This window comes from Anolis carolinensis, unplaced genomic scaffold (assembly GCF_035594765.1).
Source record: "Anolis carolinensis isolate JA03-04 unplaced genomic scaffold, rAnoCar3.1.pri scaffold_9, whole genome shotgun sequence".
Taxonomy (NCBI): Eukaryota; Metazoa; Chordata; class Lepidosauria; order Squamata; family Dactyloidae; genus Anolis; species Anolis carolinensis.
In genome coordinates, this window is record NW_026943820.1 from 3,629,062 (window position 1) to 3,648,202 (window position 19,141).

The following is a 19,141-nucleotide window of genomic DNA, read 5'->3' on the forward strand; positions in this document are numbered from 1 at the left end:
GATTAGACTTGAGTTTGTCATCGGTACCGGCGTGAAACAGTCCGAGCGCGTCAAAGGGAAGGTCCTCAATGACCTGTCTGGAAGATGAGGAGAGACCCGAAGACCTCAGCCAGGCGTGGCGGCGAATGGAAATCGCGTGGGCAATCATTTTACCCGCAGTATCACCTGTATGCTTCGCCATTTGTATTTGGTGGTGAGCGAGCGAGTCTGCCTCCTGTTGGAGGGTAGTGAGGACGGAGCGGTCTTCGTCCGACATCTTAGCGAAGAAGGGCTGCGCCTTCTCCCAGATAATTTGTTGGTAGGCACCCATGCAGGCTCCATAATTCGCCATGCGGCAAAGCAAAAGGGCTCCGGAATAAAGTTTTCGACCCACGGCGTCGAAGCGCTTCCCCTCTCTGTCGGCCGGAGTATTCGACTGACGACCTGAGGATTGAGAGGCCTTAACGACCAGGGAGTTAGGGTCGGGATGGTGTTTGAGCCACTCCAGGGTATCATCGTCGGTACGGTACCAAGTCTCGATCCTCTTCGAGGTCGGAGGAATGGAGGAAGGGTTTTTCCAGGAGGCCTGGATAACGTCCAACAGATAAGGCAGAAAGGGGAGAAGCGTGGCCGGCGGAGCTTGGGCCTGCACCCTTTTGAAGACTGGGTCAGACACTGCTTTGGAGGTTTGCTTGATCTCCAAACCCAGGGCGTCGGCCATCCTGACCATTTGCTCAGCGAAAGCGCGAACATTGTCAGTAGGAGAAGGCGGGTCCGCCTCATACGCGTCGTGGGGAGGAGAGAGGTCGAAACCGAGAGAGACCACCGAGGCCGAGAGGACAGAGTCTGGGCGGTCGACATCAGCATCTTCCTCCTCAGCCCCTTGGGGGGACTGAGGGGGAGAAGACAGCACAGTCTCGGGAGGAGGCAAGGCCTCGCGGGAAGAGAGGGCCGGAGGCCGAAGGTCCTTAGAGGCTGAGGCCTGGGCTGCCCGAGCCAGGCGAGCCGTTTGTCTGCCACGCTCCGGTGTCGAGGTGGGAGGGAAGAGCTGTTGGCGCGACGAGCGAGGCGGCGCAAGGGGCTCCGGCACCGGCACCCTGACCACCGTTTGGGTAGAGTGGTGGGGTGAGTCCTGCAGCTCCCCATCAGACAGGGGGTGCAATGGAGACTGAGAAACATCTCTAGGCCTCTGGGCTGGTACAATAGGAGAAGACCTTCTCGAGGAAGTTGTCGAGGAAGATGGCGGGTCTTTCTTTGAGGAGGCCGAGGAGGAGGAGCGCTGAGTTAGCCGTTTCTTCGCCGGCGGTTGCTTGGATGCAACCCTCAAGGACTTGCCAGGTGTGGGAGGAACCACAGCTGAGTCGGATTGCGCTCGACGAGACTCCTCGTGAGCCCTTTTAAAGGCTATTTTGATAGCAGAGGAGGACGGAGGGGAACCGATACGAGAGCGGATCGAGGTCACCGAAGCCAGAGAGCTCGACGTCGAGGAAGGTCCCACCTTTCCGGAGCGGGTCGACACGGTCGCCGTCGTCACAGTACACGGTGGTTTGACCGGTTTAGCGGCCCTGGAGGTCTTGGACGCTCTGGACGAGACCGAGGAAGCCTTGGCTGCCGGAGGCTTAGTTGGTGGTGCCGACATAGCTCTCAAAGCTGAGGACGCCGACGTACCCGACGTCGACGGAGTCGGTTCTGGCGCGAGAGATTTTTCGTAGAGCGCCGCTCTAAGCCTAGCGGCTCTGTTCTTTCTGGCCTGAGCCGTGAGAGCTAGGCAAAAACGGCAGGTACTGACCACATGAGCCTCGCCAAGACAGAAGAGGCACTTGGCGTGGCCGTCCGAGTCAGGAATTTTAGCAGCACACTGCGTGCAACGCTTGAAACGAGTAGTAGACATGCGAAGAGTCCGAAGTGAACCTTGCGGCGGAAAAAAAGGAACTGGAGAGCGGGCGCCTGGGGCTGCCTTATATGCCCCTTGGGGAGGGGGGCGTGGTTACCGCCAAAATTTGAACTTCAGCTTGGAAGAGTTTCCGTCGGAACCTGCGCAGGCGCAGCTTCTCCATTAGTGTGCATTCACAGAGTACACGAAGAAAAAGAAGGAGACTTTACTCTGAATCCTAGAGTTGGAAGGGGCACTCAAAGGCCATCCAGACCAACCCCCTTCTGCCCGGCAGGAAGACACAATGCAAGCCTTCCCGACAGATGGCCATCCACTCCACTCCAAAGAAGGAGACTTTACTCTGAATCCTAGAGTTGGAAGGGACCCCCAAAGGCCATCCAGACCAACCCCCTTCTGCCCGGCAGGAAGACACAATGCAAGCCTTCCCGACAGATGGCCATCCACTCCACTCCAAAGAAGGAGACTTTACTCTGAATCCTAGAGTTGGAAGGGGCACTCAAAGGCCATCCAGACCAACCCCCTTCTGCCCGGCAGGAAGACACAATGCAAGCCTTCCCGACAGATGGCCATCCACTCCACTCCAAAGAAGGAGACTTTACTCTGAATCCTAGAGTTGGAAGGGGCACTCAAAGGCCATCCAGACCAACCCCCTTCTGCCCGGCAGGAAGACACAATGCAAGCCTTCCCGACAGATGGCCATCCACTCCACTCCAAAGAAGGAGACTTTACTCTGAATCCTAGAGTTGGAAGGGACCCCCAAAGGCCATCCAGACCAACCCCCTTCTGCCCGGCAGGAAGACACAATGCAAGCCTTCCCGACAGATGGCCATCCACTCCACTCCAAAGAAGGAGACTTTACTCTGAATCCTAGAGTTGGAAGGGGCACTCAAAGGCCATCCAGACCAACCCCCTTCTGCCCGGCAGGAAGACACAATGCAAGCCTTCCCGACAGATGGCCATCCACTCCACTCCAAAGAAGGAGACTTTACTCTGAATCCTAGAGTTGGAAGGGGCACTCAAAGGCCATCCAGACCAACCCCCTTCTGCCCGGCAGGAAGACACAATGCAAGCCTTCCCGACAGATGGCCATCCACTCCACTCCAAAGAAGGAGACTTTACTCTGAATCCTAGAGTTGGAAGGGGCACTCAAAGGCCATCCAGACCAACCCCCTTCTGCCCGGCAGGAAGACACAATGCAAGCCTTCCCGACAGATGGCCATCCACTCCACTCCAAAGAAGGAGACTTTACTCTGAATCCTAGAGTTGGAAGGGACCCCCAAAGGCCATCCAGACCAACCCCCTTCTGCCCGGCAGGAAGACACAATGCAAGCCTTCCCGACAGATGGCCATCCACTCCACTCCAAAGAAGGAGACTTTACTCTGAATCCTAGAGTTGGAAGGGGCACCCAAAGGCCATCCAGACCAACCCCCTTCTGCCCGGCAGGAAGACACAATGCAAGCCTTCCCGACAGATGGCCATCCACTCCACTCCAAAGAAGGAGACTTTACTCTGAATCCTAGAGTTGGAAGGGGCACTCAAAGGCCATCCAGACCAACCCCCTTCTGCCCGGCAGGAAGACACAATGCAAGCCTTCCCGACAGATGGCCATCCACTCCACTCCAAAGAAGGAGACTTTACTCTGAATCCTAGAGTTGGAAGGGACCCCCAAAGGCCATCCAGACCAACCCCCTTCTGCCCGGCAGGAAGACACAATGCAAGCCTTCCCGACAGATGGCCATCCACTCCACTCCAAAGAAGGAGACTTTACTCTGAATCCTAGAGTTGGAAGGGGCACCCAAAGGCCATCCAGACCAACCCCCTTCTGCCCGGCAGGAAGACACAATGCAAGCCTTCCCGACAGATGGCCATCCACTCCACTCCAAAGAAGGAGACTTTACTCTGAATCCTAGAGTTGGAAGGGGCACTCAAAGGCCATCCAGACCAACCCCCTTCTGCCCGGCAGGAAGACACAATGCAAGCCTTCCCGACAGATGGCCATCCACTCCACTCCAAAGAAGGAGACTTTACTCTGAATCCTAGAGTTGGAAGGGACCCCCAAAGGCCATCCAGACCAACCCCCTTCTGCCCGGCAGGAAGACACAATGCAAGCCTTCCCGACAGATGGCCATCCACTCCACTCCAAAGAAGGAGACTTTACTCTGAATCCTAGAGTTGGAAGGGGCACTCAAAGGCCATCCAGACCAACCCCCTTCTGCCCGGCAGGAAGACACAATGCAAGCCTTCCCGACAGATGGCCATCCACTCCACTCCAAAGAAGGAGACTTTACTCTGAATCCTAGAGTTGGAAGGGGCACTCAAAGGCCATCCAGACCAACCCCCTTCTGCCCGGCAGGAAGACACAATGCAAGCCTTCCCGACAGATGGCCATCCACTCCACTCCAAAGAAGGAGACTTTACTCTGAATCCTAGAGTTGGAAGGGGCACCCAAAGGACATCCAGACCAACCCCCTTCTGCCCGGCAGGAAGACACAATGCAAGCCTTCCCGACAGATGGCCATCCACTCCACTCCAAAGAAGGAGACTTTACTCTGAATCCTAGAGTTGGAAGGGGCACCCAAAGGACATCCAGACCAACCCCCTTCTGCCCGGCAGGAAGACACAATGCAAGCCTTCCCGACAGATGGCCATCCACTCCACTCCAAAGAAGGAGACTTTACTCTGAATCCTAGAGTTGGAAGGGACCCCCAAAGGCCATCCAGACCAACCCCCTTCTGCCCGGCAGGAAGACACAATGCAAGCCTTCCCGACAGATGGCCATCCACTCCACTCCAAAGAAGGAGACTTTACTCTGAATCCTAGAGTTGGAAGGGGCACTCAAAGGCCATCCAGACCAACCCCCTTCTGCCCGGCAGGAAGACACAATGCAAGCCTTCCCGACAGATGGCCATCCACTCCACTCCAAAGAAGGAGACTTTACTCTGAATCCTAGAGTTGGAAGGGGCACCCAAAGGACATCCAGACCAACCCCCTTCTGCCCGGCAGGAAGACACAATGCAAGCCTTCCCGACAGATGGCCATCCACTCCACTCCAAAGAAGGAGACTTTACTCTGAATCCTAGAGTTGGAAGGGGCACCCAAAGGACATCCAGACCAACCCCCTTCTGCCCGGCAGGAAGACACAATGCAAGCCTTCCCGACAGATGGCCATCCACTCCACTCCAAAGAAGGAGACTTTACTCTGAATCCTAGAGTTGGAAGGGGCACTCAAAGGCCATCCAGACCAACCCCCTTCTGCCCGGCAGGAAGACACAATGCAAGCCTTCCCGACAGATGGCCATCCACTCCACTCCAAAGAAGGAGACTTTACTCTGAATCCTAGAGTTGGAAGGGACCCCCAAAGGCCATCCAGACCAACCCCCTTCTGCCCGGCAGGAAGACACAATGCAAGCCTTCCCGACAGATGGCCATCCACTCCACTCCAAAGAAGGAGACTTTACTCTGAATCCTAGAGTTGGAAGGGGCACCCAAAGGACATCCAGACCAACCCCCTTCTGCCCGGCAGGAAGACACAATGCAAGCCTTCCCGACAGATGGCCATCCACTCCACTCCAAAGAAGGAGACTTTACTCTGAATCCTAGAGTTGGAAGGGGCACCCAAAGGACATCCAGACCAACCCCCTTCTGCCCGGCAGGAAGACACAATGCAAGCCTTCCCGACAGATGGCCATCCACTCCACTCCAAAGAAGGAGACTTTACTCTGAATCCTAGAGTTGGAAGGGGCACCCAAAGGCCATCCAGACCAACCCCCTTCTGCCCGGCAGGAAGACACAATGCAAGCCTTCCCGACAGATGGCCATCCACTCCACTCCAAAGAAGGAGACTTTACTCTGAATCCTAGAGTTGGAAGGGGCACTCAAAGGCCATCCAGACCAACCCCCTTCTGCCCGGCAGGAAGACACAATGCAAGCCTTCCCGACAGATGGCCATCCACTCCACTCCAAAGAAGGAGACTTTACTCTGAATCCTAGAGTTGGAAGGGGCACTCAAAGGCCATCCAGACCAACCCCCTTCTGCCCGGCAGGAAGACACAATGCAAGCCCTCTCAACAGATGGCCATCCACTCCACTCCAAAGAAGGAGACTTTACTCTGAATCCTAGAGTTGGAAGGGGCACCCAAAGGACATCCAGACCAACCCCCTTCTGCCCGGCAGGAAGACACAATGCAAGCCTTCCCGACAGATGGCCATCCACTCCACTCCAAAGAAGGAGACTTTACTCTGAATCCTAGAGTTGGAAGGGGCACCCAAAGGACATCCAGACCAACCCCCTTCTGCCCGGCAGGAAGACACAATGCAAGCCTTCCCGACAGATGGCCATCCACTCCACTCCAAAGAAGGAGACTTTACTCTGAATCCTAGAGTTGGAAGGGGCACTCAAAGGCCATCCAGACCAACCCCCTTCTGCCCGGCAGGAAGACACAATGCAAGCCTTCCCGACAGATGGCCATCCACTCCACTCCAAAGAAGGAGACTTTACTCTGAATCCTAGAGTTGGAAGGGGCACCCAAAGGACATCCAGACCAACCCCCTTCTGCCCGGCAGGAAGACACAATGCAAGCCTTCCCGACAGATGGCCATCCACTCCACTCCAAAGAAGGAGACTTTACTCTGAATCCTAGAGTTGGAAGGGGCACTCAAAGGCCATCCAGACCAACCCCCTTCTGCCCGGCAGGAAGACACAATGCAAGCCTTCCCGACAGATGGCCATCCACTCCACTCCAAAGAAGGAGACTTTACTCTGAATCCTAGAGTTGGAAGGGGCACCCAAAGGACATCCAGACCAACCCCCTTCTGCCCGGCAGGAAGACACAATGCAAGCCTTCCCGACAGATGGCCATCCACTCCACTCCAAAGAAGGAGACTTTACTCTGAATCCTAGAGTTGGAAGGGGCACCCAAAGGACATCCAGACCAACCCCCTTCTGCCCGGCAGGAAGACACAATGCAAGCCTTCCCGACAGATGGCCATCCACTCCACTCCAAAGAAGGAGACTTTACTCTGAATCCTAGAGTTGGAAGGGGCACTCAAAGGCCATCCAGACCAACCCCCTTCTGCCCGGCAGGAAGACACAATGCAAGCCTTCCCGACAGATGGCCATCCACTCCACTCCAAAGAAGGAGACTTTACTCTGAATCCTAGAGTTGGAAGGGGCACCCAAAGGACATCCAGACCAACCCCCTTCTGCCCGGCAGGAAGACACAATGCAAGCCTTCCCGACAGATGGCCATCCACTCCACTCCAAAGAAGGAGACTTTACTCTGAATCCTAGAGTTGGAAGGGACCCCCAAAGGCCATCCAGACCAACCCCCTTCTGCCCGGCAGGAAGACACAATGCAAGCCTTCCCGACAGATGGCCATCCACTCCACTCCAAAGAAGGAGACTTTACTCTGAATCCTAGAGTTGGAAGGGACCCCCAAAGGACATCCAGACCAACCCCCTTCTGCCCGGCAGGAAGACACAATGCAAGCCTTCCCGACAGATGGCCATCCACTCCACTCCAAAGAAGGAGACTTTACTCTGAATCCTAGAGTTGGAAGGGACCCCCAAAGGCCATCCAGACCAACCCCCTTCTGCCCGGCAGGAAGACACAATGCAAGCCTTCCCGACAGATGGCCATCCACTCCACTCCAAAGAAGGAGACTTTACTCTGAATCCTAGAGTTGGAAGGGGCACCCAAAGGACATCCAGACCAACCCCCTTCTGCCCGGCAGGAAGACACAATGCAAGCCTTCCCGACAGATGGCCATCCACTCCACTCCAAAGAAGGAGACTTTACTCTGAATCCTAGAGTTGGAAGGGGCACCCAAAGGACATCCAGACCAACCCCCTTCTGCCCGGCAGGAAGACACAATGCAAGCCTTCCCGACAGATGGCCATCCACTCCACTCCAAAGAAGGAGACTTTACTCTGAATCCTAGAGTTGGAAGGGGCACCCAAAGGACATCCAGACCAACCCCCTTCTGCCCGGCAGGAAGACACAATGCAAGCCTTCCCGACAGATGGCCATCCACTCCACTCCAAAGAAGGAGACTTTACTCTGAATCCTAGAGTTGGAAGGGGCACCCAAAGGACATCCAGACCAACCCCCTTCTGCCCGGCAGGAAGACACAATGCAAGCCTTCCCGACAGATGGCCATCCACTCCACTCCAAAGAAGGAGACTTTACTCTGAATCCTAGAGTTGGAAGGGACCCCCAAAGGCCATCCAGACCAACCCCCTTCTGCCCGGCAGGAAGACACAATGCAAGCCTTCCCGACAGATGGCCATCCACTCCACTCCAAAGAAGGAGAGTTTACTATACTCTCAGCCCTAGAGTTGGAAGAGGCACCCAAAGGACATCTAGCCCAACCCCAGTCTGCCCGGCAGGAGGACACAATGCAAGCCCTCCCAACAGATGGCCATCCACTCCACTCCAAAGGAGAGTTTACTATACTCTCAGCCCTAGAGTTGGAAGGGGCACCCAAAGGACATCTAGCCCAACCCCAGTTTGCCAATACAAACCCTCCCGTGACTCCATAGCATTGCACCAGGACAGTTCAAGCAGGGTCAAGCTGCATTCCAGGTGAGATATTCATGCTCTCTGGGCTGGAAAGCACGAATTCACAGCAAGGCGGCTATGAATAGGAGGAAGAGACGGGACTGAGGTTTTAATTGAAACCTACATTTCCTCCCGACCAACCAACTGGGGAGTGGGAGACCACAAGAGGAAGGAGGCCAGGACACGGTGCCATCTTTAGCACCGTTCACACCCCACGGTTACGTCTAAATATACCTGCCGTGGGGCCCAAAAGAGAGGAGGTGGTAGACTACATAGCCTTGAGCCATGACAGTTCAATTGCATTAACTCAACAGTAGAAACACCCCAAAGTTTTGGGTAAGCAAGACCCATTAGATGGAGGAAAGACCTGCTCCCAGTGGAGAGGAAAACTCATTTCTTTGCATGGATCAATATAGGAGTCAATATTTTTGTTTTAACTTTGTAGTACCCACACCTTGAGCCATGAGAAGAAATTAATAATAATAATAATAATAATAATAATAATAATAATAATAATATGAAATCCAGCATATCTATCTTGTTTGCTGTGTCAAAATAAAATAATAATAATAATAATAATAATAATAATAATAATAATAATAATAATAATAAACCAGTACAAGAAAGCCACACTACAAACTAGAGCTGACAGCTGGCACAACAAAACATTGCATGGAAAGTTCCTTGACAAAATTGAAGGAAAAGCTGATAAGGAGAAGACCTGGCTCTGGCTCACGAATGGGACCCTGAAGAAGGAGACAGAAGGACTGATCCTTGCAGCCCAGGAGCAAGACATCAGGACAAAGGCAATCAAGGCCAAGATCGAAAAATCAGCTGAAGACCCAAAATACAGACTGTGCAAGAAAACCGATGAAACCATTGATCATATCCTCAGCTGCTGTAAGAAAATTGCACAGACAGACTACAAACAGAGGCACAACTATGTGGCCCAAATGAGTCATTGGAACTTATGCCTCAAGTACCACCTCCCAGCAGCAAAGAACTGGTGGGATCACAAACCTGCAAAAGTATTGGAAAATGAGCACGCAAAAATACTGTGGGACTTCTGAATCCAGACTGACAAAGTTCTGGAACACAACACACCAGACATCACAGTTGTGGAAAAGAAAAAGGTTTGGATGATGGATGTCGCCATCCCAGGTGACAGTCGCATTGACGAAAAACAACAGGAAAAACTCAGCCGCTATCAGGACCTCAAGATTGAACTGCAAAGACTCTGGCAGAAACCAGTACAGGTGGTCCCGGTGGTGATGGGCACACTGGGTGCCGTGCCAAAAGATCTCAGCCGGCATTTGGAAACAATAGACATTGACAACATTACGATCTGCCAACTGCAAAAAGCCACCCTGCTGGGATCTGCGTGCATCATCCGAAAATACATCACACAGTCCTAGACACTTGGGAAGTGTTCGACTTGTGATTTTGTGATACGAAATCCAGCATATCTATCTTGTTTGCTGTGTCATACAATAATAATAATAATAATAATAATAATAATAATAATAATACATCACACAGTCCTAGACACTTGGGAAGTGTTTGACTTGTGATTTTGTGATATGAAATCCAGCATATCTATCTTGTTTGCTGTGTCATACAATAATAATAATAATAATAATAATAATAATAATAATAATAATAATAATAATAATAATACATCACACAGTCCTAGACACTTGGGAAGTGTTTGACTTGTGATTCTGTGATACGAAATCCAGCATATCTATCTTGTTTGCTGTGTCATACAACGTCATTGTGTCAATAATAATAATAATAATAATTTGTGAAACGAAATCCAGCATATCTATCTTGTTTGCTGTGTCATAATAAAATAATAATAATAATAATAATAATAATAATAATAATAATAATAATAATAATAATTGTTATTGTTATTGCAAACTGCTGGCTTACAAGCCACCATGAGCGACCCAATGAGATTGCCAATGGTAAGAGCACGGTGTTTTGAACTGTAACTCCCAGCTGGCACAGGCTTGTTGCAGAACGCTGGGAGATGCAGTGAATGCCAGCAATACAACCCTCTTTTCTACAAAACAGGCCTGTCCTTTTGAAACAGGAAAGGCTTTCTGGCCTTTCTGTGATCAGGACCCGGAGATGGCCGAGCGGCACGTCACCAAGGGCCAGCTGGACACAAACACACGCGTCCCTTTGCAGACCCCGAGGGATGGGCTTGCCAGGAAGGAAGCCAACTCCCGGCCCTGACGGGTGGGGAAACTGAGGAAGGATCCGGGGGAAGGAAGAGAAAGAAGGGCTTGCAATAAGCCAGGAAGGGTGGGGAGTTTTCTGGTTGTTGTCGAAAGCTTGCATGGCCTGAATCACTGGGTTGCTGTGAGCTCTTGGTCTATATGGACATGTTCCAGAAGCATTCTCTCCTGAGGTTTCGCCTGCTTCTGTGGCTAATGGTACTCTTGACAGTGAGGCAAGTGGTGTGTATATACAGTAGAGTCTCACTTATCCAACATAAACGGGCCGGCAGAATGTTGGATAAGCAAATACGTTGGATAATAAGGAGGCATTAAGGAAAAGCCTATTAAACATCAAATTAGGTTATGATTTTACAAATTAAGCACCAAAGCATTATGTTATACAGCAAATTTGGCAGAAAAAGTAGTTCTATACGCAGTAATGCTATGTAGTAATTACTGTATTTATGAATTTAGCACCAAAACATTGACTACAAAAATGCGTTGGATAATCCAGAATGTTGGATAAGCAAGTGTTAGATAAGTGAGACTCTACTGTATCTCTTTGGAATAATGTCCAGGGCGGGAGAAAGGACCTTTGTCTGTTTGAAGCAAACGTGGATGTTGCAATTAGCAAGCTTGATTAGCATTGAGGAGCCATGAAATTTGCAAAGTGAGGGTCTCTGCATAGGGTTAGCCTGCCCTCTGTTTCCTGGAGGCACCCTCTGTTTAATGTATTTGATTACCACTACAGTAGAGTCTCACTTATCCAACACACACTTATCCAACGTTCTGCCGGCCTGTTTATGTTGGGTAAGTGAGACTCCACTGTATTTAAAAAAAACCCACCGGAATCAAGGCAGCAAAAAATCAAGTCCAAGTTAACAGCCCCAAATAAAGGGTGCCTCCAGGCAACAGAGGGCAGGCTAACCCTATGCAGATACCATCACGGATTGACTTTGCAACTTCATGGCCTGAATGTCAAGGCCATGAATCTAAACACAATAGGCCAGAAATAATAATAATAATAATAATAATAATAATTATTATTATTATTATTATTTACACTCCATTTTATCAATATTCTTACAGTATACAGGAGAATAAAAACCCCATAAATATGCACACCTTACCTTTTATAGTCTGTTCCGTGGGACCCAGGAACCACGGCAAGAGAAGCAGGTAGAGAAGGTAGACTAAGGAGAGGGCGTTGAACCGGAAGAGGCACGCTGCGGAGAGGAAGAAGGAAAGAAAGAGTGGAAATCAGTCCAAATCTATCTATATAAAAGGGTAATGAAATTTTGGCCTAGGACAAAACAACAAAACTACACACCCCAGAAACACTAAACTTGGCAGCACAATCCCTCATCCGTGCCTCTACGTTCATACAACAAAAAGAAAAGGAAAATTAAGTCCTAATTAGAGGTAGAGGAATAATGGTTTTTATCCAATTGCTGCCAGTTAGAAGGCTAAGCTCCATCCACTTGGTCTCCTAGCAACCCACTCAGCCCAGGGGACAGGCAGAGTTAGGCTTCACAAATGAGAGTAAATGAATAGGTTCCGCTCCGGCAGGAAGGTAACGGCACTCCGTGCAGTCATGCCGGCCACATGACCTTGGAGGTGTCTACGGACAACGCTGGCTTTTCGGCTTAGAAATGGAGATGTTCACCAACCCCCTGAGTCAGACACGACTGGACTTAATGTCAGGGGAAAACCTTTACCTTTTTATACATTCGACATTCACATAAGTGTATACAACAGTAATAAAGTACAGTCAACTGTTGAAATACACAGCAGTATCTTACAAAATATAATGTTTCAAGAAACTGCAATCTTAGAGACTTAAATGCAACCTGGAGTCAACATAGAGTAGTCTATGATATTTGAACAATTTCTCAGGACTCTTTACCCTTGACCTTAACTACCACCAATTCCTCAAAACTTTATTTCCCATACCACCAGACTTCGCCACAGCAACGCGTGGCCGGGCACAGCTAGTTATCTATATTTAACATGCATAATCTGTGTCAGCATGGTGTGTGTCTACACTATAGAATTAACACAGTTTGATACTGCTTTGACTGCTATGGCTCAATGTTATTGAGTCCTGGGAGTTGTAGTTGTGCTAATAATAAACAGTTTGATACTGCTCTAACTGCCATGGCACAATGCTACGGGGTTCTCGGAGTTGTAGTTTTGCTAAGAATGAATGCAGTTTGATCCCGCTGTAACTGGCTCAAAACTATGGGGTCCTGGGAGTTGTAGTTTTGCTAAGAATGAAAACAGTTTGATACTTCTTTAACTGCCATGGCTCAATGCTATGGGGTCCTGGGAGTTGTAGTTTTGCTAAGAATGAAAACAGTTTGATACTTCTTTAACTGCCATGGCTCAATGCTATGGGGTCCTGGGAGTTGTAGTTTTGCTAAGAATGAAAACAGTTTGATACTTCTTTAACTACCATGGCTCAATGCTATGGGGTCCTGGGAGTTGTAGTTTTGCTAAGAATGAAAACAGTTTGATACTTCTTTAACTGCCATGGCTCAATGCTATGGGGTCCTGGGAGTTGTAGTTTTGCTAAGAATGAAAACAGTTTGATACTTCTTTAACTGCCATGGCTCAATGCTATGGGGTCCTGGGAGTTGTAGTTTTGCTAAGAATGAAAACAGTTTGATACTTCTTTAACTGCCATGGCTCAATGCTATGGGGTCCTGGGAGTTGTAGTTTTGCTAAGAATGAAAACAGTTTGATACTTCTTTAACTGCCATGGCTCAATGCTATGGGGTCCTGGGAGTTGTAGTTTTGCTAAGAATGAAAACAGTTTGATACTTCTTTAACTACCATGGCTCAATGCTATGGGGTCCTGGGAGTTGTAGTTTTGCTAAGAATGAAAACAGTTTGATACTTCTTTAGCTACCATGGCTCAATGCTGTTGGGTCCTGGGAGTTGTAGTTTTGCTAAGAATGAAAACAGTTTGATACTTCTTTAACTGCCATGGCTCAATGCTATGGGGTCCTGGGAGTTGTAGTTTTGCTAAGAATGAAAACAGTTTGATACTTCTTTAACTGCCATGGCTCAATGCTATGGGGTCCTGGGAGTTGTAGTTTTGCTAAGAATGAAAACAGTTTGATACTTCTTTAACTGCCATGGCTCAATGCTATGGGGTCCTGGGAGTTGTAGTTTTGCTAAGAATGAAAACAGTTTGATACTTCTTTAACTGCCATGGCTCAATGCTATGGGGTCCTGGGAGTTGTAGTTTTGCTAAGAATGAAAACAGTTTGATACTTCTTTAACTACCATGGCTCAATGCTATGGGGTCCTGGGAGTTGTAGTTTTGCTAAGAATGAAAACAGTTTGATACTTCTTTAACTACCATGGCTCAATGCTATGGGGTCCTGGGAGTTGTAGTTTTGCTAAGAATGAAAACAGTTTGATACTTCTTTAACTGCCATGGCTCAATGCTATGGGGTCCTGGGAGTTGTAGTTTTGCTAAGAATGAAAACAGTTTGATACTTCTTTAACTGCCATGGCTCAATGCTATGGGGTCCTGGGAGTTGTAGTTTTGCTAAGAATGAAAACAGTTTGATACTTCTTTAACTGCCATGGCTCAATGCTATGGGGTCCTGGGAGTTGTAGTTTTGCTAAGAATGAAAACAGTTTGATACTTCTTTAACTGCCATGGCTCAATGCTATGGGGTCCTGGGAGTTGTAGTTTTGCTAAGAATGAAAACAGTTTGATACTTCTTTAACTGCCATGGCTCAATGCTATGGGGTCCTGGGAGTTGTAGTTTTGCTAAGAATGAAAACAGTTTGATACTTCTTTAACTGCCATGGCTCAATGCTATGGGGTCCTGGGAGTTGTAGTTTTGCTAAGAATGAAAACAGTTTGATACTTCTTTAACTGCCATGGCTCAATGCTATGGGGTCCTGGGAGTTGTAGTTTTGCTAAGAATGAAAACAGTTTGATACTTCTTTAACTGCCATGGCTCAATGCTATGGGGTCCTGGGAGTTGTAGTTTTGCTAAGAATGAATGCAATTTGATCTCACTTTAACTGCCATGGCTGAATGTTATGGGGTCCTGGGAGTTGTAGTTTTGCTAAGAATGAACACAGTTTGATACTGCATTTACTGCCATGGCTCAATGCTATGGGGTCCTGAGAGTTGTAGTTGTGCTAAGAATGAACGCAGTTCGATTCCGCTGTAACTGTCACGGCTAAATACTATGGGGTCCTGGGAGTTGTCATGGATCAATGCTGTGGGATCCCAGGAGTTGTAGTTTTGCTAAAACTGTAAAATGAATACAGTTTGGCCCCAGTTAACTACAGTGGCTCAATGCCATGGGGTCCTGAGAGTTGTAGTCAGGCGAGGCACCAGCAAAGCTAGGGACTTGAGAAAACTCCAGCTCCCAGCATTGTAGAGCATTCATAGCACTGAGACATGGTGGTTGGAATAATGTTCAACTGCACTCATTCTCTAATTGGTTCCTTGTAGCCATAAATAAATACAAACGGAGCAAAGCAGTGCCAAGAAAGAGACACAGATTGAAGGAGTGGAAAGAAATCCTCGCTTGGATTTTTCCACATTTCAGTTTTTCTCTTTGCTAAAATCAGGTTCGGAATTTGTCAACCTGCCTGAAACAAGCGGTTGTTATTTTTTTTTCCTTGGTTTGACTGTGGCGAAACCTCCCAGCCAGTTGGCACCAAACGGGGAGTCGGCAGATGTAGTGTTTGTTCCCTTTGGACGGCCCCGAGTTCGAGGAAAAGACGGCGGCAGAGAAACCGGAGCCAAAGCCAATCCCATTCGGAGAGCTTTCGGGGGTCATAATAATAATAATAATAATAATAATAATAATAATAATAATAATAATAATAGTTCTTGTGTTGTCGGAGGATTTCATGGCCAGAATCACTGGGTTGTTGTGAGTTTACCGGGCTGTCTGGCCATGTTCCGGAAGCATTCTCTCCTGACGTTTCACCCACATCTATGGCAGGCATCTTCAAGTTGTGAGGTCTGTTGGAAACTAAGCAAGTGAGAATGTGTTGTCGAAGGCTTTTGTGGCCAGAATCACTAGGTTGCTGTGAGTTTTCAATGCTGTCTGGCCATGTTCCAGAAGCATTCTCTCCTGACATTTCACCCACATCTATGGTAGGCATCTTCAGGTTGTGAGGTTTGTTGGAAACTAAGCAAGTGAGAATGTGCTGTCGAAGGCTTTTGTGGCCAGAATCACTAGGTTGCTATGAGTTTTCCATGCTGTCTGGCCATGTCCTAGAAGCATTCTCTCCTGACGTTTCACCCACATCTATGGCATGCATCCTCAGAGGTTGTGAGGTCTGTTGGAAACTAGGCAAGTGGGGTTTATAGATCTCCAGGGTGGGAGAAAGAACTCTTGTCTGTTTGAAGCAAGTGCAAATGTTGCAATTGGCCATCTTGATTAGCATTGAACGGCCTTGCAGATTCAAAGCCTGGCTGCTTCCTGACTGGGGTTGGATGGATGGCCATCTGTCAGGGGTGCTTTGAATGCAACTTTTATTTATTATTTATTTATTATGATTTATTTCCAACATTTGTATCCCACCCTTCTCACCTGAAGGGAATCAGGGTGGCTTACAACAATGGCAACAATTCGATGCCCACACAAAAACAATATCCACAACACATAAAATCAATTAAAACTATTAAATACAATAAAAAATTACAATATATAAACTTCCTGCTTCCTGGCAGGGGGTTGGATTAGATGGCACATTAAGTCTCTTCTATGATTCTATGGGGGAATCCTTTGTTGGGAGGTGTTAGCTGCCCCTGATTGTTTCCTGTCTGGAACTCCCCCATTTTCAGAGTGTTGCTCTTTATTTACTGTCCTGATTTTAGAAGTGTTTTTAAAATACTGGGAGCCAGATTTTGTCCAAAAATGCACCACGAGACCAAGCACATAAAAGGCATCACACCCTTCTTGCAAATTCCTCCCCAAAGTTCAAAGCCAGACAAATGAGCTTTTGGTCTCTTTTCCTCGCCCCAAACAAAACTGTAATTTTGGACTAAAAATAAACCCGAGCAACGAGGAAAAGGCTGGGTTCCCTTTTGTGTGCCATTGCAACATTCAGGCTCTGGATCAGGGTTGCAACACGGAACATACACACACACATACATGACAATTGTTGCTATTGAGAGAAACACATCTGGGTTAATTTTTAAATAATTGCAAGATTTGTTACCCAAACCCTTTGCATGCTTTTAAATGACTGAAAACAAAAACACAAGAATTATCTCTTTCTCTTTTTTTGGCAGAGAAGGCTAAAGGCCTTTGCGAACTAAAACTCCCAGGATTCTATTGCATTGAGCCATGGCAATTGAAGTGGTCCAAAACTGCATTATAATTCTGTAATGTAGATGCACTCTTTGGCAGAAGATACTAAAAACCTTTGGAAACTACATCTCCCAGGATTCCATAGTATTGAGATATGGTAGTTGAAGAGGTACAAAACTGCATTCATTGTGCAGCGTAGATGCACTCTTTGGCAGAGGAGTCTAAAGGCCTTTGCAAACTACAACTCCCAGGATTCTATTGCATTGAGCCATGGCAGTTGAAGAGGTCCAAAACTGTATTATAATTCTGCAGTGTAGATGCATTATTTGGCAGAGGAGGCTGAAGACCTTTGAAAACTACAATTCCCAGAATTCCACAACATTGAGCTTTAGCAGTTGAAGAAGAATCAAACTGTATTATAATTCTGCAATATAGAACAACTCTTTGGCCTAGGAGGCTGAAGACCTTTGAAAACTACATTTCCCAAAATTGCATAGAATTGAGCCAGGGCAGTTGAGGATTCCATAGCATTGAGCTTTGGCAGTTGAAGAGGTACGAAACAGCATTATAATTTTTCAGTGTAGATGCACTCTTTGGCAGAAGAAGCTAAAGACCTTGGAAAACTACAATTCCCAGAATTCCATAGCATTGAGCCAGGACAGTTGGGGATTCCATGGCACTGAGCTTTGGCAGCTGAAGAGGTACCAAACTGCGTTCATTTTGCAGCGTAGATGCACTCTTTGGCAGAAGAAGCTAAAGACCTTGGAAAACTACATCTCCCAGAATTCCATAGCATTGATCCAGGGCAACTGAGGATTTCATAGCACTGAGCTTTGGCAGCAAAAGAAGTACCCAACTGCATCCCTTCTGCAGTGTGCATGCAATTTTTGGCAGAAGAAGCTAACCACCTTTGGAAACTACATCTCCCAGGATTCCAAAAATAAAGTTATTAAAAATATTATAGGATTGAGCTAGGGCAGTTGAAGAGGTACGAAACTGCATTTTAATTCTGCAGTTTCTTTGGCAGAGGAGGCTGCAGACCTTTGAAAACTACAATTCCCAAGATCCCAGAGTATTTGATCCTGGCTGTTAAAGCAGCATCGAATTGTACTCATTCTACAATGTAGATGCATCCTGACACTGGGATCAATTGCTTTTTAGCTTGGGAACACAACTCCATGTTGGGGATGCTGGGAGTCGGAGTCCGCATCAGGACAAGCTCTGAGCATTATTCCAAATGGAAAAGCGGGGCCGAAAAAGGGAGATGTATTTCCAAAGCCTCTGAGCAGCAAAGTGGGTGAGGTCATGGAAGAAAAATGCCTCCTCCCCGGCCAACAAAGAGCCTTTTTTCACTTCCAACGGAGCCTGGATTATGGAAGATTATCTGGTCTTTGGATGCTGGATTTCCCCTTTATTTTGGGGAAAGGGACACCCTAACCCCCCGTTTATTTTACATGTCACAGGCCAACAATCCCTTCCACGGAAGGAAACAGCAGAGCCATCCGATGGTGTCAAAACCCAGGAGCCAAACTGAGAATTATTTTGCATTTGGATCAAACCGAAAACGTGCTCCGTTTGTTCCAGTAGCAACTTTCCAGGCTTTCGCCTCCTTGATCTCTCATAAATCTCCCTTCAGTTCCCATCCTTCTTAAATCATGTTTCCTTTAATATTCTTCTCCCTTTACATCTCCCATTGCAGTTGAAGGAGGGCCAAACTGCATTAATTCTTCAGTGTGGACATAATAATAACAATAATAATAATAATAATAATAATAATAATAATAATAATAATAATATACTGGGAGCTGCGCGCATCATCCGAAAATACATCACACAGTCCTAAACACTTGGGAAATGTTCGACTTGTGATTTTGTGATACGAAATCCAGCATATAGATCTCGTTTGCTGTGTCTGACTATGTCGTTGTGTCAATAATAATAATAATAATAATAATAATAATAATAATAATAATAATAACAACACATCACACAGTCCTAAACACTTGGGAAGTGTTCGACTTGTGATTTTGTGATACGAAATCCAGTCTGACCATGTTGTTGTGTCAATAATAATAATAATAATAATAATAATAATAATAATGCAGTCAAAGAAGAAGAGCATGCCCTGGCAGAATATGTCAAGCAAAGTGAAGAACCTGCTTTGATTGAAGTCAAAA

The 19,141-nt window shown here is 47.7% G+C and overlaps 1 protein-coding gene across 4 annotated transcripts in view; it reads right to left on the reverse strand.

Moving 5' to 3' along the window:
• Positions 1-19,141, reverse strand: part of piezo1 (piezo type mechanosensitive ion channel component 1 (Er blood group)) — a 165,921-nt gene that overhangs the window by 111,257 nt on the left and 35,523 nt on the right. For all 4 annotated transcript variants that reach the window (XM_062961872.1, XM_062961871.1, XM_062961870.1 and 1 more), the window contains exon 2: positions 11,793-11,888. In XM_062961872.1, coding sequence (XP_062817942.1) covers positions 11,793-11,888 — 96 coding nt within the window. The remainder of the gene's footprint in view (positions 1-11,792; positions 11,889-19,141) is intronic.